Source organism: Diaporthe amygdali, assembly GCF_026229845.1.
Source record: "Diaporthe amygdali strain CAA958 chromosome Unknown NODE_23_length_778278_cov_65_433824, whole genome shotgun sequence".
Classification (NCBI taxonomy): domain Eukaryota; kingdom Fungi; phylum Ascomycota; class Sordariomycetes; order Diaporthales; family Diaporthaceae; genus Diaporthe; species Diaporthe amygdali.
Genome location: NW_026517043.1, coordinates 622,833 through 645,098, shown reverse-complemented (window position 1 = coordinate 645,098; position 22,266 = coordinate 622,833). Strand labels below are relative to the sequence as shown.

Below are 22,266 nucleotides of genomic sequence, written 5' to 3'. Positions count from 1 at the left end.
CAGAAGGCGAGTTTCAAGTCACACAGCAAGGCACAGCAACAAGGCAACAAGTACGGCCGAGCCTTGGCTGGTTGGTCGGGGGCTGCAAGCTGACGTGCTTGTGCTGGTACCGAATTGCCCGAGGAGCGGCCAGCTTCAGGTCATGGGAAGACAGCTCAGTCCGCAGGCATGGGGCTCATGGCATCTGTCTGTATTTCTGTCTGACGGACTTACTGACTGTCCTGGGACCCGGCAGGTGCAGTGTCACAGTATGTGCATAAGTGCGCTGGTGATGGCAGGGAAACTGTAAACGCTTATTGAGCAAGAGACAGAGGAGAGAGGAGACGATGTCCGTGGGCTTGTGAGCAAGATGAGGGGTCAAGCACGAGCTGGCCGTCTATACATAATGGGACCTCTACCTAGCTTATCTCACGCCGTACGGCTGAACGGAATCAGGAGCGGGCCTACCCAAGGTACCGCCCATCGTCCCATGATCCCCTCCTCGATCGCCTTCACCCCGGGCCAAGCCCACCTGCAACGTCAACTTCCCCTTCCACAGTACCTGCCGATACTGCAAACCCAGGCTGCAATAAAGGTCGGTCCACAGCTACTGTGTAGACTATACGATATGCTCGCCGTATGTGTACCCAACGAACGTAGTAGGCTAGGACTAGGTACTTTACCTTGGTGGACAGCTTGGAGAGTGGACCAGTCGCATGTTCCTTGTCATGCGGGGTACCCGACGGGAATGCCCAGGGCCAAGTGCCCCCGAGCCCCATCCCCAGATCCCCCCCAAGACTGGAGGCCAGCCTTGGAACTCGTCCAAGCGGGGGTCGGCTACTTCGAATCGATCGATATATGTATATATTGAAGGCAGTGCTCAGCTTGTAAGAGACACACATGTATGAGCTCACCGTGTGACTTCTATAGCACTCTCTGATCATATCTATTTCACGCCCGGTTTTAATTTGCAAAGTTGTGCCATCCTCGATCTATCTCTGCCGGTGGGTTGCGGTATACAAGATCTGCTTGTCCTAGGCTGACAGATGGCTTCAGCCCACGAGCCATTGTAGCATGTGGATATACATATATGTAGATATTTATTACGGTCTCACGGGGTGGCCAACATGTACCGAATAGCATGGTGAAGCATGTAGTCTTGTTATGGCCAAGAGAAACAGTTGGGATCACATTAGAGAGTATAAAAGCAGAAGCGCTTGGCTTCTAACTGTTACCCATGTTCCCTTCAAGAATGTGTCTGTTGCCACATCCAACAGTCCTTGTATTGTGTAGGACATTGCCCAGCGTTGCAACACTGTGCAGAACTCCCTCCCTTCAAAATCCCGGCGAGCTGGTACGATTCACTCTTGCATCGTCCAGGGTTCACTGATTGGGTGGGCACAGCTGATAGGGGCTCCACTGCGGTCCCATGTACCAAAGTACAACAGAGCGGGCGCTAGTGATGCTGGCCGGCATGACGCATTTCGGAATCCATCCCACCGTGGGGTAGCTTCGTACATGCTGATTGAAATAATTCTCCTGCTGATTTATAACCTCCCAAGAACCAGACCACTCCTGGTTGCCAGCCTCCTACAGCCGCACGATACTCAACAAACACTACCGTCCTTCGTCCTTGTGTCTGCGAAGTTGTGGTATTGGTCCCTCCCTCCATACTTCGGGACCTCCACGACAACCTGTGGCGACCGCCTCCCTTCCCCATCGCCACCCCTGGTCTTGAATTTGGCCATGTATCCAAGGGGCGCCAAGGGGCGCGTTGCGAGTGGAAGGGGCTTCGGAAGCCCAGCTTCCTTTGGCTTCGGCGGATTCTCCACGCAGTCCACCGGTAGCGGCAGCCTCTCCTACCTCTCCGAAGACCCCGACTTGTCCTCTTTATCCGACCCAAACACCGTCGTCTCGTTCAAGAATCTGCTCAAGAAGGACAACACTACAAAGTCCAAGGCACTCACAGATCTCATTCAGTATACCCAGGCGCATCCCAATGAGACGGATGGAGGCGTGGAAGAAGCAGTGCTGGAGGCTTGGGTCCGTCTCTACCCTCGCATGTCTACCGATAATGACCGCCGGGTCCGCGAGCTGTCGCATACACTACAATTCGAGCTGTTGAAATCTGCCCGGAAACGAATGGAAAAGAATCTACCAAAGGTTGCTGGGTCTTGGCTGGCTGGCACTTACGACAAAGACAAGGCTGTCGCGCGGTCCGCGACGGAGGGTATCTCGACGTTCTTAAACACGGAAGAGAAAATGAATATGTTCTGGAAGAAATGCCAAGCCCAAATTCTTCAGTATGCGACCGATGCCATCACGGAGACTCCCGATACTTTAAGCGACGAACGCTCCACGAAACCCGAAGATGCAGAGGCCAAATACTACCGTGTAATCGCTGCGAGCTTTTCCCTAGTTTTAGGGCTCTTGGGAAGGCTTTCAGGCTCAGACACAGAGAAGCACAATTCCGAGTACGAGGTTTTCTTCACTTCCGGCCCCGGAGACAGCGCCTGGACCTTTGCAGCGGCCGAAGATGCTCACGTCAGGAGGACGGTCTACCAGTTACTACAACTCTGCGTCGAAAGTCGTTGGGAACTAATTGAGCCACATATGTCACGTATTGGCAAGATACTGACGTCCGACGCCCTCAAGAAGTCTCAATCAGGCTCCGCAACCGACTTTGTCGCGGTTCTGACGCTTATGACACGCAAAGATCAAGGGCTTTGGGGTACGAAAAAGTCACCGCTTTCCAGATTACGGAGCTTTGTCGAAAAAGGATCTCAAGGCAGCGCACCAAGATTCTGGCAAGCTTTCGATGAGCTCTTGTCAGTGCTTCCAACAGACTCTTTCCAATCGGAGGATCTTGCAAACTTTTTGAAGTCCTTCAGAATTGGCATCAGTAGAAGGGACGAGGCGAGAACCAACGCTCCACATGCCTGGACGGCATATCTGAATGTCGTCTCTCGCTCTCTGCCTCGGCTCGACCCGGAAGTCCGACGCGACATAATCAAGGAGCATGTTTTCCCGTTGACTGACCACTACTTAGCCTCGACCGAGCGACAAGAGGGGTGGTCAGTGGGCGGCGAGGTTTCTGTTATATCTCGAGCCTACCGGGTTGTAGCGCTGTCTCGGGATCCTTTGACTACGCAATGCCTCGATAATGAATGGAACAGACTGGCTGAAGTCCTACTAGCTCGACTTTCGAACTCTCTCCCTGAAGTCTCGAAAGAATTCGAAGCATCCCAGAAGAATATCGCAGCCGAGGGTACTCGATGGTTCCTGGTCGTGAGTACCATTCAGAAAGACATAAAGGCAGTAGCAAAACAGAGTACGAACGATGAGATCCCTGATCGTACCCAAGATGCCTCTCGGACAGTCATAAGAAGTGCGGCCGATCTTCTAAGACGAAGGAACTACAAGCCCTTCGGCGCAGCTATGATATTGCAATCAGCCATCAAGCTGACACCATACCTCTTCAACAGTAGCGATGCACTTTTCTTCAAGTCAATGATTCCAACTGAGTCTGACGAGGATATGCAGACGATGCTGTCGTCGCCATCGGCCTCATTCATTCTCTCCTGTCTCATTCCTCTGGGTCAGCAAGACTCGGACCAGTACAGAGCATTGTGGGCCGCCACTATTGGATCCGTCCTGAAGATGAATGATCAAGCAAAGGCCGATGACTACGTCACACTGCTAATTTCAGACGCTTTGGCGCGACCTCTCGCGCAGGAAGACGTTGGGTTACAGGACTACATCAAGGCTCGGGTTTGGGCAAGCGTGCGCAACGAAAGTCACTCATGGACACTGTTCAAGTCATCCTTACAGTATGACGCTTTATCGAAGTCGAGCCTGGAAGAGATGTGCTCTAGACTTGTCGAGGCGCTCAGCTCCGAAAATGAACCTAGTATCACGGCCATGGAGATCGTTTTGAAGAACAGACCGACATCCTTATCGGAAAACGAGGCTCTTCATCTTACCCTCGTCACAAAGCTACTCTCCATGATGGAGATTACAGACTCACCTGTTTCATCACGAGCTACCCAGCTTCGGTCAATCCTAGAGGGACATGTGGACGCCCAGCCATCTATCTTGAGCATCATCCAGGAGAATTTGGAACGACCCGGATCAGACTCCTTAGTCATTGACACGCTTGTTCAGCAGGCTAGGTCTATATCGAAAACTGATGAGTTGGACCTGGAGCAACTATTCCCGAACACGAACATCTGGATGCAGGAGTTACTGAAATTATTGCAGACCGAGCTCAGTCCTTCGCTGGCACTAACAAGCAATGTTCTCGGGGCATACTTCCTGCCTCAAGCCACTGGAAACAAATCCAGGCCACGAGTCCAGCGCGACCAAAAAGGGCTGTCCATACCGACCAGGATGGCCATGTATACAGTGGCACTTGTCGAAAGTGGCGCGGAACTCGGGACGCTCGCCCAGAAATTCCAGGCGGAGCTGTTGTATCTTCTCTACCTGGTCGCGGAAGTGGCATCTGATCAAATCACTCTCATGGACGAGAATTTACTGTTTGGCTCCCTCAGTGATCCGACCCTCCTGAAAGATGTTGAAGACTTCGTTACCACCACGAGGAAAATGATCAATAACATCTTCGTCGAGTCAACACACTGGCGGCCTGGGGGAAGTGAGAAAGGTCTGCGGGACGAGCTGGTGGACATAATGATCCAACAGTCCAAAGAATTAACGCCAATCGCTTTGTACAGTGCACGGGCACTGAGCGAGATCTTCGCAGCATTCTCGGATGCTCACGGCCAGATGGCTGTAGTGGAGGAATGGTTGACCGCACTTGAAGTGATGAAGGCGACTCCATCGACAGCTTTCCCTGCCATTGCACTCCTGACGGGCTACGGGGAAGCATTGGCAAACTCCAAGGTCGTCTCAAATCTTCTCAATCGATTAGTGAGCGACATTGCCGGCGCCTCGCCGCAATCCGAGAAGACTATCCTCAATCTGGTTTTGTTGAACGCGTGTATGCCCATATTCGAAATTGGACAGCTTCCAGTTGCGAACAACCGGCTTGTCTTCGCGGTAAAGCAGATCACTTCTTGGACCGAGCAGCCAATCGAGGGCCTTGGCGTGGCCGTTGTCACAGAGAGCTGCAGAGCATTGCAGCGACTGCTGCCATGTATCCGCGAGGTGTACGGGCCTTACTGGGAGCAGACGATTGAGTTTTGCCTTGGGTTGTGGAAACATGCTGGCAGGGACAGCCCCGAGAAGCACTTGCCGTACATTCATGCCTCCGTCAAGCTCATGTCTGGGTTTTCAGCAATCGAAGAACCGAACGATGACCTTGTCGAAGCTCTCGAAACCCACGCGGAGTCCCGGAATCACTCTCTACTGGAACTATTGAAGCTTCCTAGGGTTGAGAATATCTCGCAACCGCAAGCAATAGTTGACGCACTTCTCTGTCGCGAAGCCGAGAAGATCCCGTTGGATCATCTCAAAGATTTGTCTGAGGTCTATGGCTTGGTGGCATCTGAATCGCGGGACATCCAGTCAGCTGGCTTCAACCTACTCCATCGAGCGCTTCCAGCTATCCAGGAAGAGCTCTCGCTGGACGTCCTCATCGAGAAGAAGCAGGCCAAGCTCCCTGATGAACTCATGTCCCTACTTCTCGATGCACCAACGCTAGAGACCTACCCCGAAGAGATCTTGGTTCAGTTCCCTACGACCATTCGATCTTATCTGCTCTCCTGGAAACTCATCTTTGACGCTTATCAGGGCGCCGCGCACAAGTTGCGGGAAGACTACACGGAGCAGCTCAAGAGTTCTGAAGCTATTAATCCGCTAATGGAATTCACTGTCGATGTATTGGGCCACTCGGCTGCTCACGCGATCAATCTCGACAAGGTGGGCTTCACGGCTGAGGATATTCAAGACTACGACGTAAAGGTGGGAGACTCATTGCCAGAAGAGAAGAACATGCAATGGCTTCTTGTCCACCTGTTCTACTTATCGCTCAAGTACGTTCCGGGGCTTTTCAAGACATGGTTCATCGACTGCCGATCCCGACAGACCAAAAACGCCGTTGAGCCCTGGACGGCCAAATGGTTCTCGCCAATCCTCATTCGCGACGTCATGGAAGAGGTTGAGACGTGGGCCAAAACGCAGGTAGCCGACCCAGACGAGCGTGAGTTCGTCATCAAGGTGAATCACAAGGCGAGGGAGATCATTGCGGCGTACCCGATCGATGATGGCGACGAAGAGCAATCGGCGTCGCTTCTCCTGCAAATCAATGCCAACTTCCCGATCGGCAACGTGACGGTCGTTGGACTGAACCGTGTGGCGTGCAACGAGCGCACGTGGCAGTCGTGGGTGAGGACCACGCAGGGCATCATCATCATCTCGCACGGAAGCATCGTCGAGGGCCTCGGCGCGTTCCGGCGCAACGTGGTCGGCGCTCTCAAGGGCAACGTCGAGTGCGCCATCTGCTACAGCTACATCTCGGTTGACAAGCGCATGCCCGACAAGCGCTGCACAACCTGCAAGAACCTCTTCCACCGCGACTGCCTGTACAAGTGGCTCGAGTCGGCCAACCAGAACACGTGCCCACTCTGCCGGACGAGGATGGATTTTGTGGACAAGAAGAAGCCTCGGAAGAATATATGAAGGCTTTTGTTGTATATGGACATTTTGTCAAGGTAAATAGGGATTGATATTTAATAGAGGGTGGCTGCATCGAGCTTAGCACCAATCAGAGCTTTTAAGATTTTTAAAGCATATACAGTATTACTTTGGCATAGGCAAGAGTCGCCACGTGTTGAGAGGAGAGAACCTTGCCTCTGTCACGCCCCCTCAGCCAGGGGAATTTTGTTGCCAGAGCAAGTGATAGGCATGCGTTGAGTGCTTCATGCACCGCGAAGCGATGACGCCAAAAGGTATCACTGGGTCAGACCGTATCTTTCATTCTGAAACCGGCATCAGAGCCCAAAATGCGAGTCCACCGCCTCACCGATCATTTTGCTAACCTCCTTTGTGAGGAAGCCGTCCGGCCCGCCGGCCATCTGCTTCTCTTTCTCAGACACTAGGTGGCCAAGGTAGGCAATCCCGCCGGCAATCGCCAAAAACATGCCGTTTACCAGGGTAGCGACTACGGCCAAAGCTCCGCCGACGAGGGTATTCAGGGCGACGATTATACCGCTCAGCACCAGGAACGCGGGGGCGATAAACTTTCCTAGCGTATCTGTCCGTCGAGAAGCGTTCAGTGAGCCGTTGCGCCGCAGATGATCTAGTTCAGAATGAGTGGTACTTACGCAGCCCAAGCTTCAGGAGAGACTTCTTGGCCGCCTCCCCGGTGTCTTTTACCATACCCTTGGTCTTGTCCAAGATACAGCTCGAGTTGCAGGGCCTTCCGTCCTCGTCGACGAGCGTGACATTTTTCCCCAGCGTTCTCAGGATTGCTTGGGCCGTGCGCAGAGCCGTTGTGATGTTCTCGAAGTGTGACCCGATCACCGACGCAACTGCCTTTGCCGTGTCATTGGGGATTGGGCCACGAAACTTATCAAGGGTATGATCTGGGGATATTCATAGACCGTTAGTGTCTATGGTCTCTTGCTGTAGGACGGCAAGCCTCGGCTAAGTCGAAGAAGGGGGCAACTGACCTATGCCAGCGGTCTGGCTCCGAATTTCACGGAGAAGATTTGCAAGGACAGGAGACTGATAATCATGCAGCCTCCTCTCTACTTGGACTTGTGGGCCCTGTGGAACGACTGCGCTCCCAAGAGCGCCAGCGGCGAGCGTGAGGGCTGTGATCCAGATGGACTTCATGATTGAGTTACTCGAGAGTGTTCGCACGGAAATAGGTGTCAACAAAATGAGACAAGAGGAGGAGCTTGACAGCCATTGATAAGCAACACCAACAACAAAAACAATGGTAAAAGCAAGAACATGTCTTGCTCTTCATGATATATAGTACTTTGTTTTCGAGTTGCAACCCTCACATGTACATAGTACCCGCAAGCTATTGGTACCGACTTAGCTGTTGACTAAGAGTGCACGATCTCGATACCATCGTACCATGGCAAAGGCCGGACAAACAACCGTGCAAAGAAATGGACATAGCTATGAAGCCAGTCATGACGTTGTATGATGCGTTTGTCTGTGAGATTTGACCATCTCTCGGGGAGTAAGTTGACAGAACGGGTTACGGTGCGCTGAACCACATTTGTGGCTTAGATCTACGTTTCTCGGCTTGATGATCAATGTGCCGTCTGAATCATGCAGACTGTCAATCGGCCAGGACCTGTCGTTTTTGCATTCGGTGCATCAGCTACAATGCTCTTTGCAAGCTTTGCATGATACGTAGGAACGTGTGGCTCACCTGAGCTGTGAGGACCGAGGCTTGATGGTAACAATTGCAACGCGAGCAAGTGTATAATCAAATCAGTTTGATCAAGCCAGGGTTCCCGAAATCACAATACCCATATGAGAGAAAGAGCAGAAATACAGCCAGGATACGTGCATGTGGTTTGTAAGCCGCACTACACACTCCCCTGCATCAACTACCTGTCCCCATCCTCTAGCCACCACCAAGCGCCGGAATATTTAAAGACGCTATATCGCACACGTGGCTTTTGAATGAGTAGAGACAAAATTGGAAACATCTTCGGGTATGGCAGAAGACAAAGCAAAATAGTTTTTACCCAGATTTGCTAGAATTTACGTACACTCAGAAATTCATGTCTATTGGGGAGTTAACGAAAGTGGTGGAACAGCAAGACGGTGAACATATTTTTCTGCGATGGTGTGTAAAGTCTGCATAGCCCCTTTATTGTTTAAACATCTTTGTGAAGGGAACATAATGAAAATCCTCCCAAGCTCTACGTGCACAACCTAAATATGTAGAGTTATCCGAAATAGGCAAGCAAGGATTTCATAACAGAAGACGAGCCAAACAGCCCGACGATTTCTTTTGAAATATTTTCGACGGTCACTCGCTGGCGTATAAACGCCATGAATGCAACCCGAACGATTTGGCCAGTCATTCATTCTCACGCAATTCCTTTCCTAGTCACAGTTACTGCAATCGCTATTTGACACTGTCCGCTCCGTTGAGCGACACGATGCTGCTGCCAGTATCAGGTCCCTCCAAGATCAAGTGCTCACAGTGAACTGACAGGGAATATCGGCAGCGAGATTCTATAACGAGCATAACTTTATGCGCTGTGATAAGGCTGACTTGGAGGGACGCTGTTCTCATCAAAGACGCCTGATGTGATGACTTGATCCTTCTGGGCATTCTGCTCCAATGTCTAGAGGAGTGTTTGGTTAAAACACCAATTGGTGGAGTGTAGTCATCGACATTTTGACTGTATCAAGGGTCAGTAAGCAATGCACTTCCTTTTGGTGGGTGCTCTGCAACAAGAGTCACGGACTGGCAAACGGTGCCATCGTCCGACCGATTATGCCCCCCCCCCTCCAACTTGAAGGAAATCGGCGTTTCTTTTCTATTCTACGGGGGTTGGCTTGGGTATTGGCTTGGGTCAGAGACGCAGGTTACAGCAAATTCTCACGCAGCAGATCCAGCAAAGCTAGATTTGGCGAGCATTTTGAGAAAGCGATAATTGGGGGAAGAGGACATATCATTATCAACCACCCTGTCTTGACTTACACATGTTGTATGATCAAAGTCTGACGTCTAAGACATTGACTGATGAAAGATGCCCTTGAAGCTCGATGTTGGCACTTACAGGTCCAGGCGAGCCTTTCACAAGCCTCATCCGGAGCTTTCACTCCGGCATTTACACTAGGTGGAGGGACGTTCGATGAGTGACGTTTGTCTTGAGTCAGCAGTCTCGAGATAGTTCACTCATGAGGATCTTTCATTGCTCAATTGACAGTCCAGCTCTAGGCCCTGGGGGCTGGCATGACGGCCCGTTCGCGGGTAGCAAACCGCTTGCAGTAGCATGCGGAAATATTGTCCTAGCTCAGGAACATGCGCGTTTGGCTCGATGGCGCGGCTTCTTCCACGCAGATCCAGCTGTCAGGTGTGACGTGCTAGGAGTGGGAGCATGTGAACACTTGTCTATTCGCAAACCCGACGTGCTTGGCCTGTCAGTTGAATGTTTGATATGCTCAAAGTCTCTCGCCGATATGCTCTTGCTCCAATCATAGATAAAAGAACGCTTTTTCTCATTTAAGGTGACAACGGTGTATCAGGTTTAAAAATTCCACGGTATTCCTATTGCTATGCCGGCTAAGAGAGTCAATAATGGCGATGTTCTAAGAAGTTGGTTCAAAGATCGAATTCAAACAATATCTCGCTGTTCGCGTTGCTTATCCTTCTACACTAATTAATAACTCTTTTGGAGGTGGCTTGGCAAGGAACTTGACCTCTAGATAAAGAGGAGCAACGTGTCTGACTAGCTCGTCCTTGGCTTGAAAGCGTCGCCGGCCTCCGAAATGGTCCGTATGTGGAGCAAACCCGGGACCCGGACCCGATCAATTCCACCACCGGTGCGGTCCGGATACCGATATCATGTGTAGATCAGAACACGTACTCGACCGAATTACAAATCTGACTTCGGCGCGGCACTCTTTCTAAAGCCGCTTCTGAACTGTAGGCCGTGGGTCTCGGCCTTCAGCTGCCTCGTTGAAGCCAGATCTAGAGTGATCTCAACTGTATATAAATATTAGCAGGCCTGCGGTCAAAATATACGCGACTTGTCTTTCAAGCAAGAATCCATATTTACGGTCTATAATTAACATAATGGCTAAAGTCGTGAGAAACGTAGCGCTCCTAGGGGTAAGAATCCTATTCTTGAACCACAAGAAATCCGAGTTCTGTCACTTACTGCTTGCAGGCCACAGGCACACTGGGCCCTCATTTATTGAAGGCATTGACTGGAGCCGGCCACTCCGTCACGTAAGCAGCTTCCGGATAGAATATCACCTTCTATAGGGAGAAGCACCCGCCATATGCGTGGTCTGTCTCACTGCTTGAATCAGAGCTCATCGTTTGACCGCACTTTGCGAGACAGGCACTGGGCATATCGTGATCTACTTCGACCTCTCTCCCTTTAAAACTTCCTCTTTGATGCTTTGATGACTAACTCTAAATGCTGCAGTGTGATCCAGCGCAAGGAATCAACAAAGGAAGCACCCCAGGGCGTGAAATCTGTCAAAGCCGACCTGACCAACTTCAACGAACTCGTCTCCATATTCAAGGGACAAGATGTCTTTGTGAGGTCTGCAACCTCCACTCGCCAACAGACCGAGTGACTGTGAACCAGTCACTGACTTTGTGACAGTGCTATTCCGAACCCGAAACTCGAGTCGGACAAGGTCATCATCGACGCAGCCGTCGCCGCTTCTGTGAAGCGCATCATTCCATCCGAGTTCACCACCAATCTGGACACCCCACTTTCCCGCAAGTTGCTTCATGTCCTGGGCAAGACCGCAGTCCGCGAATACCTCGAATCCACCGTGCAGAACTCGCCATCGACGACATGGACTTCGATCAACAACGGCGCATTCCTAGAAATGTGCCTCAAGTTTGGCGTCTTGGGCCCCAATCTAGCACAGAAGAAGGCGACCTTCCGTGACGGCGGCGATAAGATTATCGGTGCATCATTGCTCCCGGACATTGGCACCGCATTGGTCAAAGTTCTTGAACCGGAGCACTTTGAGGAGACTGCAAACAAGCCTGTCTACTTCTACTCTGCCGCTATCAGCGAAAAGAAGCTCACTCGCCTCGCGTCTGAGGTCACTGGCATTGATTTTGGCAGCGTGGAAGATGGCCGTATCCTTGATCTTGACGTTGACAACATGGTCCGTGAGGCGGATGAGAGGTTGGCCAAGGGTGATAAGTCTGCGCTCATCTCCTACTACTTCCCGATGATGTATAGCAAGGGCTATGGCGGAACCGAGTTCAAGGAGTTGTCCTGGAATGAAAAGTTGGGTCTCAGGGTCTTGAGCGAGGAGGATCTGAAGAGCCTGGTTCGAAAGACTGCGGAAGAACTTGGTGTTCTCTGATGCAGACTTATGTAGCGGTTGCAATAAAATGCCGTTCAAAATGACTCCAAAATAATTTCCATCTTGTCGGATCGGGAATCCAGTAATCCGGGTTGGTACTAAATCTCGTGGATGTCAGAGCGACCCCAAGTTTGGAGGTGATTAGCTCTCCTTTCTTAATCTTTCGAGAACTGGATTATAGGTTGTTTTCCTTTTTCGCTGACCGGAATCTCTTTCGACGGGTGGAAAATAAAGCCGAAGTCGTCTAGAAACCGGCCCATTTTATCGCATGACCTTAACAAGGCACCGAGACCAATTCTGCTCACAGCCAAGTCGTGCAGTACCACATCTTTCGAAGAGGCTGTTCAGCTAGACCGATATCAGCGAATTAGATTAGGATTCACAATGCCAGGAATGGACAGCAAAGGAGCCATGTAGTGTAGGGCTCTAGACAGAGAAATACCTTCTAGTCTGACATACTCGGGTTGGTTTTGACAAGCCTCAATGCTCATACTCATTCGGATCGAGGCCCTAAGTGTTATCATCATACAGTACCAATCGGAAGCTGAATGTCGCATTTACCAAGCGCCCGTGGCACCAGGCGAGCTTTCGGAATTGTGAGATTTGAGTTGAAATAGGAAATTTGACGAGTCGTTGTCCCCTTTTGCAAGGATGGGAACAGTACTTCTCTCCAGTGGCAGCTCGCTTGCCTGTGTTTTGGTCAATTTACAAGCTTCAAACGACCAAATAGTCAATGACCGACCTTTTCGACTGTTACCGACTCCAAACCACGTTGCCGCATGTCCACAGCCAACTGGATAGCCATAGATCTTGTCACAGGGTTACCCCAAGTTTTGGCTGCCAAGATCATAAGACGGAGGGTGAAGTCGAGGTTATTCTGCTGTTGATAGTCTGGTTGAGTCGATGTCGGCCGATCAAGAAAGACCAACGACGCCATGTATATCGAAAAGGCCAGCATCGGATTCTTGAGCATGTCGTTGACATCTGGCATCATCTTCAGGATGTTAAGAATTTCCTCTGCCGCGGCAATCAGCCGGGCCCTACTCTGATGGACCATGTCTCCGGAAATCCCGAGCTTTTGCATCGTCAATATGGCTGCCCTGTGAAGGAAGATCACAGAGGTGTGAAGAATGATGTTGACGAAAGTGGCGTTTTGACAGCGTATGCTGCTGGGAAGTTTGACGTCGTCTGGAAGGTAGTGAAGAAACACAGCTAGGTCATTATCAATCTCGCGATGGCGCTTCCAGTGTAAACTTGTTTGGATGTCCTGCCCGTCTTTATCTGAAGCAGCCTGGGTTGAATGTTGGAAGGCTTGATTAAAAAGAGATGCGGCCAAGACTCGTGCTGCGAATGAAGAAAGATTCTGGCCCTCTAGATGCAGTATACTTGTTAAAGGGCTTGTGCGCTCTTCCAAGCCTGCTTCGAATGATGTCTCAGAAGCAGGGAGGTGAGTGTCAATCTATGATCATGTCAGCGAGCCTGTAGAAAAGGACCACAATGGTAGAAGAGTTCACCATACGTCTTGCTCATTGATCAATGCTGGCCAACCAGTGCTGCCGCATATCAGACGATCGGAGCAGTAAACAACCCACCACGTTCTACGCATTTCTTCTGCTTCTGCCCAGTCTCGTGGTGGTGAGAACAAGGGAAACAAATTCACGCTCTGTCCATCAACGCGGTCAAGTCCGATCATCTGGGCGATTCTGATAGCTCTGCCAAGGCTCATTGACGCCTTGGGAAAAAAAAGCTGTTGTGCTTCGAAATTCGCTATCAAACTCCAGGCTTGTGCGTGCGCAATCGTGGTAAAGTGTTGGCCCTCTCCCTGTGGTTCTCAGCATGTTGTCCCTTGCGTTGACGGAGCAATTCGTGACCTACTTTCATCTCGTCTGATTGCATGTATGTCCGAGAGCGCTGGTAGAATGGGATTGCCAATTTCCTATATATTTTGGTCATGTCTGCACCAAGGGCTAGTATGATGTACTGGAGACACATAGGCGGACGCATATGAGGTGGCAAGTGTAATGACATCATGTAGCGACCTCGTCGAAGCATCGGGGCTGCGAAGTGCCACTTGTCGAAGTAAACATTGGTTCTACAGATTATGTTGATCAGCTGAGATCAGTGGTAATCGACAGAAACACCATACAGTAGAAGAGCAAGGTCTGGTGGAGGCTGTTGCTCAAATAGCCCGAGTGACACCAGGCCCGTATATGAATTGCCTGGTTGCGATTGGTAAAAGCTAGAAGTTGCCCCTAATGACTGTGATGTGAGAGGCTCAGTCTCATTGCTGAACATGAACTCATCCGGGTGCTGCTGAAATGACTGTTGATTCTGGGATTCTTCAGCCGCAGAAGGCTTTTCGACAGCTCTCGCCAGTCGTTCAAGTTGATCTGCAGCATGGGTGTTAGGCCACTTGAGACGAGTGTATACCTATATAAGTTTTCCATCGACTTATTGGGTAGAAGTTGGTATCCCTGGTCCAGGTCCAATGACCGTTGCAGCTGCGATGACTGACCTAGTTTCGTTTCCAGCTCATGAACTCTTTTCCGACTGCCCACATTTACTCGCCTTGCCTCAGGATATTCACAAGTACCCCCAAACCTGGTGCATCGGTCGCAACGAGGCCGAGTCCGATCGCATTTAACCTTTCTTGATCGACACTGCTGGCATGAGAATCGGGTAGCAGATGCATGCTCGTCATTGTTTCCATCTGCCAATCCGTCATCAAGCCGATCACTTTGTGACTCCATGTTCGAGGTAGTAGACCATTAATGATGCATGCTCAAGACATTGTTCAAGAACATACCGGTATGAAGTTGGAATCTATTTTGAACAGCGTTATTCTGATTACATAATCCGTATCACTATGCACGAGTAATGTACGAAATTGCTATCGATACTGTACAGTACTGCAGGTTAGGTGGGCGAGAACCTCAATACCAAGAGCTACCCGTCAGCCCCGTTACCCGCCAATCGGCCCAGGCCCCGGGAACTGGTCCATCAAGGGTCCACCAAGCAGACCAGACAGCTAGGGAGGAGGTAAGGTGGAGGTGGGCCGTCGATCCTCCACTGCGAATATGCCACCCCCACCTCACTCCCCAACACGCATCCGGGGAAATCTCCTGCTTCATTTCGCGGAAAACCTTGAACCACATCACCGAGTGTCGGGAACTCAAGGTTTTTCCAAGCAACCTATTCTGATCCAGATACGTCAGTCCCACGAATTCCGCCCAAGTCAATGAGAGAAGTCAGTTCGGGTAAACTTTCGATCCCTTCATCTGTCTTCGTCTCATCACACTTGGCACCCCTTTGATGCTTTCGTTAGCCCTCGCTAAAGCTCATGCAAGGGACGACCTCAGACCGTGCTAAAAGCGGGAAACTCGGAGTCCTACGCCTATAAACTATCGTTCATCGGCGAGCGCTTTAAACAACGCATCTGGCGTCGCAGGAGCTGGCCCTTTTTCCACAAGTACAGTGGTCTGGTCCAGATATATCCAGCCCGAGGTTGGCGCCACTGTGTGTCTTGCAAAGCTCCCAAGCGGCTTTGAAGTGAGACAATCAACGCATTTATCCGACCCGTATCTCATATCCAAACCGTTCCTTGGGGCGTTCGGGCAAGATTTTATCGAGATTTAGGCGGACACACCAGGCAAACCACGGGCTGTATATGAGGAGCTCAGCTAGCCACGAGCATCATCAACGATCACGAAAATGGGGACCAAATCACTCAAAAGGAAGCCTAGTCTGGTCGATCGCCTCCGCCAATTTGGCTCGGCAGCCTTTTCTCCCTCTAAGACCACATTTATAACGGAGAAGCGATCAGTCTACATTCCAATCCAGTCTGAGGACAAGCATCCGGCTGCACGCTACCGTGACGAGGGACCTAGGAAGCCAGTGTCCAACGCTAGGTCTCAACATCCCGGACAAGGCCTAGACTTGAACGAATTGGACTACAAACTTGAGCAATATGCCAAAAGGTCTGTAGAAACAACGGAGACTGAGATCGATGCCGACTCATATGGTGTGCAACAACTGAATGACCAGGCGTCGACAGCAGATGCCTCGGATGACGGACCAGAGCGTGACCCGAGCTCGTGCCTAGAACCAGTCGCCAGCTTGCAGCCTCCATCTCAGGGGGTTGAGAGTGCTGAGTCCTGTCTTCTTCATCCACAACCACCACCAGAGGAGTCAGTTCCATCGGACTACGAGCTCTTCATGCGAGAAGCGGAACAAGCAGAACGTCAACGGAAGGAGAACGGTGAACTACCTTCAAAGCCTACCCGTGAACCACCACTGAACCCATTCTATTCCAACAACTGGGATGACCAATCACAACCACCACCAAAACTGGCAGAAATCCAAGAGGTAGTCGACGACGATGGAAGAGAAGGTGACGACGCTCTCCCAACTTCAGGGGATCGAGAGTCAGACCGGCATGCGTCATCCTCCGAAGCATCCAGTGAGGAAAATGCTGAGAAAGCTCCTCCGCCGAAGAGCACGATTTCGCGGGCCAACACAGACATCGGTGGGGAGAGGCACATCAAGTTCAGCAACACATGTGGGGCCAGGGAAAATTGGGAGAGAAGAGCCTCAGCACCTAATTGTGCCACCCGCGTCAAGTCACCGTCCAGGCCGGTACGGAAACAGAAGAGCATCAAGCAGCTCATTGCGGATTATATCCGGCCGCCTCGCAATTAGAAGCGCGTGTACAACCAGGAAGAATGAAGAACAATGATGATGAGCATGAGGGAAGATATGAAGACCGTATGATATCCAGGAAGTAGCAGTACAATGTTTAATGTGAGACGTGTGAAGCATACGTGATATCATCTCGAAGTTCGTGGTTCGCCACACGTCTGGTTCCGAACATGAAGCACAAGTAAAAACAGTGGTATCATTCTGGCCAGACTAATATTCTACGCCCTTCCTACATTAAAGAACTCTTTCCAAACATCCAAAGACGTAAAACACAGCCGAATTATGTGCAGATTATGCGCCACGTGCGCCTGGACCTCATTTCCATATACCTCTTTCCGACTAGCCCAGTGAGGTCCTCAACGCAATCCAATCCCACTCACCCACGCCAAACCGTTTGCGGGGAGGCCAAAGGCTGCTCGCTAAAATATACATCTTCCCAAGCGATTGAGCAGACACCCCAGCCCAGGCACCGTCACCAGAAGGACTCCTAGTCCCTCCTGCGCTCCTGGTCCCAGATGACAAGCCCCGTCGCCACGGCCATGACGGCCCACCTCTCCCCGAGCGCGCCGGAGAGGCCCGTGCCAAGGAACGAGAACTTGAACATCTTGGTAAGACTCATCACAGCATCCGTGCACACAGCGACGACCTCGTGGCCGTCCCCAGAAGGCGGCCCGCTGCCCGCAATCGTGACACCGCCGGGAGGCAGCTCGTTGCTGAGCCGCACGAGCTTCCACCCCTGGGACCGGCCGCCCAGCCCGCTGATGGCGAGGCTGTTGCTCCGGCGCCACTCGAAGGCCTCCTTCCGGTACGTCATGCCATTTTTCACTTCCACGACGAAGGTGAACTTGGCGCTCATGAAGGTGGGCATCGCCACGGAGATGGGCTCGGGCCTGTGGCCCGGGAGCGGCGGCAGGTTGACGCTCATCCGCCGGCCCAGCGACTCGTACACCACCGTCGCGAGGGGCGGGTGGTCGTCGCTGGGCCCGTTGTGCAGCACCAGGCTCGCCCCTGTCGTCCAACCCGTCCACGCTGTCACCGAGTACAGCGGGGTGACCTGGTGCTCGCCGAGGAAGTAGGATCGCTGGCCTGGAAACGCATCGCGGTAGAGGTTGAAGGCTGGTGGGAACTGCTGATTTACAGTTTGGGAGACGGGGAGAATTTGCTGGAAGGTCTGGGCTGGCGTGTGAGGCGTGACTGTTGGTGATGCTGGCCCCCCCGGGGTGCTTGGGGCGTTTTGGGTACCGTTGGCTTTGTTATTGGCAGGTCTTGGTGGTGTCGGCGGTGGTGGTCCCTGGTGATTGGTGTTGCTGTTGTTTGATGGGCGGCCGGTTGCCTCTTCGTAAGAAGGCGGCGGCTCGTCGAAGATATCATGGTTGTTCATAATGTTTGTCGGTAGAAGCCGGCCTTTCCCGGACAATACTGGCCAGAGATGGGCCTCCTCTGCTGGTCTTGGACCTGGTGGTGAGTCCGGGGTACTTCCGGTCAGAGAAGCCTTGAAGCCGCGCTGGAGTGATTGAGAAAGACTCGAGGTAGGTGTGGATGAGAAGAATGTTTCGTTCGTCGTCGTTTGTCGATAGCAATGAATCGGGCGCGCGGTTGGCAGTGGAGTGCGTTCACCTGCCCGCCCGCCGAGACCTTGTTCCAAGCTTCGTAAACGTCTCGGCGCAGGAGTGGCTGTGAAGTGGATAGCTCGGTGACTTGAATCGGGTTCTCTAGCTTCCGTCTCACTGGCAGCCGCAGTCGAGGCCCAGCCACTCAGATGAAATGGTCGTTTGACCCAAATACTTTAATTCGTCTGCCCCGCGCGGAGAGACAGTTCATGTGGCAGACGTAAATGGCGCTGATGTGAGCTGATATGTGCACTGGGCTTTGGCGTTGAGAGGGTTTGCGCCGGGAAGGCCGGGTCGGCACCCGACGCTCTACTGTTTGCTATGACGCAAGTCTGGCCGCCCGTAGGGCTGAGTGAACTCCACTACTCACTGCATGTGATCTCAGGTCTGGCGACTGTCTACCGTGCTGTAAATTTACCTTTCCAAGGTAATTTCAACTCCCCAAGCACCCACTCTGAATACTCATGTATGCTCAGCCGTCTCCCACGGTTCTATACTTCAACACAAGGACGGCAGCGCCGAATCGCCTGGACTTGCCGCCTGACCTGGATCCTAGGCCTATATGTCTAGCACGGACTGGACGTGGGCCCTGCTCCTTATTTTGGGAGATGAGAGAGCATTCGACCAAAATGCATACTCCTCATGACTGGGCGGAAATTTGGGTTGAATCCATAATGACTTGCTGCTGCCTATGCATGATTGGATACGTTATTGTCATTACAGTGGTAATCTAAACATTACTAAATTTGCCATCTCCAGGCAAATCATCTGCGCCAGCACTGCGATGCCTTCGCTTGACATAGCCGTCGAAAGGGTTGTTCTTTCTCCCATACTCCTCTTTCCCCGATAGATTTACCGTCGTCACGGAAGGGGACATGGTCGCCACGAGAGTGTCCTCGCGACTGAAATGCCTGAAAGTGTCCTTCCGGGGGCCGAACAGTTCGATATCGTCCTCCTGCTTGACGAAACCGCTCGATCCTGGTTTGTGAAAATCATCGTCATCCGGATCAACCTCAATGACCTTGTATCTGTTCGCCAGGCGCTTGCCAACCCCTTCTGTGATGCCAAAGATGTTGAAATAGACATACTTGCCAATAACTGGCGCCCACACCATTACTGCGATCAACTGCCCGTACGTCCAGTTCGATGCGCTCGTACCGACGATTGAGAGAACAACAATGACGGCTTTGAGGTAGATCCCGACGTATATCAGCAGGCCGAACTCCAGACAGAACCACAGCAACGCCATGAATACTGGCCAGACCCGCCGCCTGAAGAACATTCCCCGGGCGCTAGAAAGTTCCCACTCATCGAGAACATCGTCCAACCTGCGGTTGCGGTTCAAAGAGTGCCAGATTTGATCCAAAACCAGCACTGAGACAGTCACGCAACCCAGGATCAGACCAGTATTCATGCTCTCCAGCGCGCCATTCAGCCTGTCCACGGAAGTAAGGCAGTACGTCATGGGAGACGGGTTCCCACCGCACATCTCAATCGACCCTGACTCCTTAAAGTAAGCCCAGAGGGTATTGTAGTCTGGCATGAGATTCCTGGTTGCGATGACCATGGACAGGATGAAAACTCCCACGACAATGGACGTCATGTACCACCAACGCACACCCAGGCGCATCAGCCCGATTTGGATGAAAAGAACGGGCAACACTCCATTGATCGATAACATCTGGACAACCTCCACGTTGAGCACCGCCTCACCGAAAGAGCTGGTGCTGCTCAGCATGGCGGATTGGTCGTCTGCGGCGAAAACGAGCAGCGTGGCGAATTGTATCGATGCCACGAAGAAGCCTTGCACTTCCTGAAACTCGACCAGGGCGGAAGTCAACGCTGCCGCCGGGCGCGATCTGGAGAGGTTTGCTTGATGTTCGCCTGCTCGCTGCCATGGCGTCTGTCGTTGCTGAAGGCCGACGAACGAGTCATCCGTCGTCCGAGCTGGTCGGGCCGGTAACAGGCGGTCTTGGATGGTATAAATGAGTGAGAGAATAGGGTGCAGCCAGCTGGTGAAAAGATTGACAAAGACATAGACGGCGATTGCCAGCGTGGCCTGCAGGATATATGAGAGTACGACCTGTAGCATCGCAAACCATTAGCAACGGAGCAGACAAACGAGACAGTATAGCTTTGGGGCTCTTACACCGGGGCCAGCAATGTCCGAATTCACGACACTTTCCTCGCCGTCACAATACCCCTGCAGGGCGCTGAACAAATCAACCACCTTGTCCTGGGATCCGCTGATATCCAGAGTGGTAATGTTATCCGTGCACGACCCAAGACTATAATCCTGGCAAGAGCCCTTGATGCAGTTGACCGTATTTGACAGTATCTGGGTGCTGTTGAACTCGTCCAGGCTGCTGAAGCCCAGGCCCTGGCCCACAGACGCCACCTTCGCCGAGTCCAACACCATGCCATCAGTTTGCGCATACAGCGCGACAGCGCCGATCGTCAGGCAGTTCCAGAACGTGAAGCTCGAGTTGAACATGGACGCCGGGGTCGAGCAGGCCTCGACGCAGTCACGCCAGCCCTCGCCGGCGCGCAGCCCGTTGCCGGCGCTCGAGTTGGTGAAGCAACCCGTCTCCAGGAGCGAGATGGGCGGCGGCTGCTGCGCGCTGGCCTGCGCCGCCGCCGAGTTCGCGACGTCGTCCAGCTGCGAGATGATGGAGCCGAAGGACGTCGTGTTCAGCACCACCTGGAAGGCGGACCGGCCGAAGCGCGGCACGAAGCTGAGCTCCTCGGGCCCGACGAGCTCGAGGGGCACGGCGGTCGAGGTGCCGGACGAGGCGCTGGACGAGGCCGTGGACGTCGTGCTGGCCGTAGATGTTTGTGATTCGGAGCTGGAGGCCGAGTTCGGTCCTGGATTTGATCCACCGCCTGGCCCAGAGCCTGCTCCGCCGGAATCTGCCATTGTGGGTGAGGGCTGGCTGCCGCGTCTCTTGGACGCGCGTCAAATGAACCCTTATCGCCCAACCTCGTTTGTTGTACGTTTTGGTGGAGTCAGTACTCCGTAAAGAGCGGCTGCAGTGGAATATTCGAATGATTGATGTGTTTAAACGAGTGACGCGCCTTCAAGGCTCAACTCACGCTCAAAGGCTGGAGTTTTCAGGAAATATGAAAGCATTGAGATGAAGATTTCATGTTTGACAATTCCAAACTTCGATAGCGTTTGGCCCCTGAGGTGTCTGTTTCCCGTGTCCGTCTTTGTCGATGTGCTCCGGATGACCCCTGAAGGCTTGCGTGTGCTTGACTCGGCATTTGAGGGACCACCCCGGACGGTGACGGAGCCGCACGGGGGAGCCCCAGTCGCGTGTTCTAAATTAAGGGCTTTTTAGCCTGTCATATGCTTAAACCTTGTTCTCATCTGCAAACTTGCCCGTGCCTGAAGCAGGAAATCTAACGGCATGTTCACGCTACCGGGAGGGAATTTCGCCGCAGTTGCTCTGCCAATGACATATTGGATGAGGCCTACAGTTGAGTGAGACCGAAAACTCCAGGTGAGCATTCCGGGCCGGGGCAGTGAGCATCTAGCTCCGTCCCGATAGGCCGATAAGGCCTACAGGGGCCGTGTGTCGCTAGGCTTTTACTTTTACTTGTTCCCCAAATGGTCCTAGCATCCTCCCTATGTTGGCGCTACTATGCGCCTCGGACTGTTCTCCCAACGATTCTCAATGTGCAAACGGCATGGTCGTCACTCTTTGAAGCCAAAAGCAAGAGAATCAAACCTAAGAGTGAGAACACAAAGTTCGAAGAACATAAACAAGATGAAAAAATCATGATACGAGTGGACGTGCTCCCCGACAAGCAGCTCCATAATTCAGAATTTGCATGTAGATCAGGAGGGAGGCCCCCGAAGAGTTTCCGAAGCTATCAGTTCAACACGTTGACTTCGCTACAGTGCATTCATGGACAAAGATGACTACAGTGTAGCTCTTCAGGCCCAAATGTTGCAGCAAGTCAAAGCAGCGTTCCT

The 22,266-nt window shown here is 52.2% G+C and overlaps 7 protein-coding genes across 7 annotated transcripts; 3 read left to right on the top strand and 4 right to left on the bottom strand.

The window, feature by feature from the left end:
* Positions 1-1,725: 1,725 nt before the first annotated feature.
* Positions 1,726-6,615, top strand: J7T55_004923 (uncharacterized protein; the record flags this gene model as incomplete). Its single annotated transcript, XM_053130663.1, has 1 exon — positions 1,726-6,615. The coding sequence occupies one exon, from the start codon at positions 1,726-1,728 to the stop codon at positions 6,613-6,615; it is 4,890 nt and encodes a 1,629-aa protein (XP_052991349.1).
* A 311-nt stretch (positions 6,616-6,926) lies between these two features.
* Positions 6,927-7,773, bottom strand: J7T55_004922 (uncharacterized protein; the record flags this gene model as incomplete). The annotated part of the gene is made up of 3 exons (XM_053130662.1): positions 6,927-7,189; positions 7,260-7,520; positions 7,608-7,773. 3 exons carry the CDS (start codon positions 7,771-7,773, stop codon positions 6,927-6,929), a joined length of 690 nt encoding a protein of 229 aa, XP_052991348.1.
* A 2,941-nt stretch (positions 7,774-10,714) lies between these two features.
* On the top strand, positions 10,715-11,979 carry J7T55_004921 (Bifunctional pinoresinol-lariciresinol reductase; the record flags this gene model as incomplete). The annotated part of the gene is made up of 4 exons (XM_053130661.1): positions 10,715-10,750; positions 10,809-10,870; positions 11,073-11,192; positions 11,256-11,979. 4 exons carry the CDS (start codon positions 10,715-10,717, stop codon positions 11,977-11,979), a joined length of 942 nt encoding a protein of 313 aa, XP_052991347.1.
* A 301-nt stretch (positions 11,980-12,280) lies between these two features.
* Positions 12,281-14,680, bottom strand: J7T55_004920 (Asperfuranone cluster transcription factor afoA; the record flags this gene model as incomplete). Its single annotated transcript, XM_053130660.1, has 8 exons — positions 12,281-12,327; positions 12,422-12,489; positions 12,541-12,668; positions 12,722-13,438; positions 13,499-13,801; positions 13,855-14,071; positions 14,126-14,369; positions 14,581-14,680. The coding sequence occupies 8 exons, from the start codon at positions 14,678-14,680 to the stop codon at positions 12,281-12,283; spliced, it is 1,824 nt and encodes a 607-aa protein (XP_052991346.1).
* A 1,010-nt stretch (positions 14,681-15,690) lies between these two features.
* Positions 15,691-16,677, top strand: J7T55_004919 (uncharacterized protein; the record flags this gene model as incomplete). Its single annotated transcript, XM_053130659.1, has 1 exon — positions 15,691-16,677. One exon carries the CDS (start codon positions 15,691-15,693, stop codon positions 16,675-16,677), a length of 987 nt encoding a protein of 328 aa, XP_052991345.1.
* Positions 16,678-17,164: 487 nt separating this feature from the next.
* J7T55_004918 (uncharacterized protein) lies at positions 17,165-18,058 on the bottom strand (the record flags this gene model as incomplete). The annotated part of the gene is made up of 1 exon (XM_053130658.1): positions 17,165-18,058. The coding sequence occupies one exon, from the start codon at positions 18,056-18,058 to the stop codon at positions 17,165-17,167; it is 894 nt and encodes a 297-aa protein (XP_052991344.1).
* A 959-nt stretch (positions 18,059-19,017) lies between these two features.
* Positions 19,018-21,204, bottom strand: J7T55_004917 (uncharacterized protein; the record flags this gene model as incomplete). Its single annotated transcript, XM_053130657.1, has 2 exons — positions 19,018-20,370; positions 20,437-21,204. The coding sequence occupies 2 exons, from the start codon at positions 21,202-21,204 to the stop codon at positions 19,018-19,020; spliced, it is 2,121 nt and encodes a 706-aa protein (XP_052991343.1).
* Positions 21,205-22,266: the final 1,062 nt, after the last annotated feature.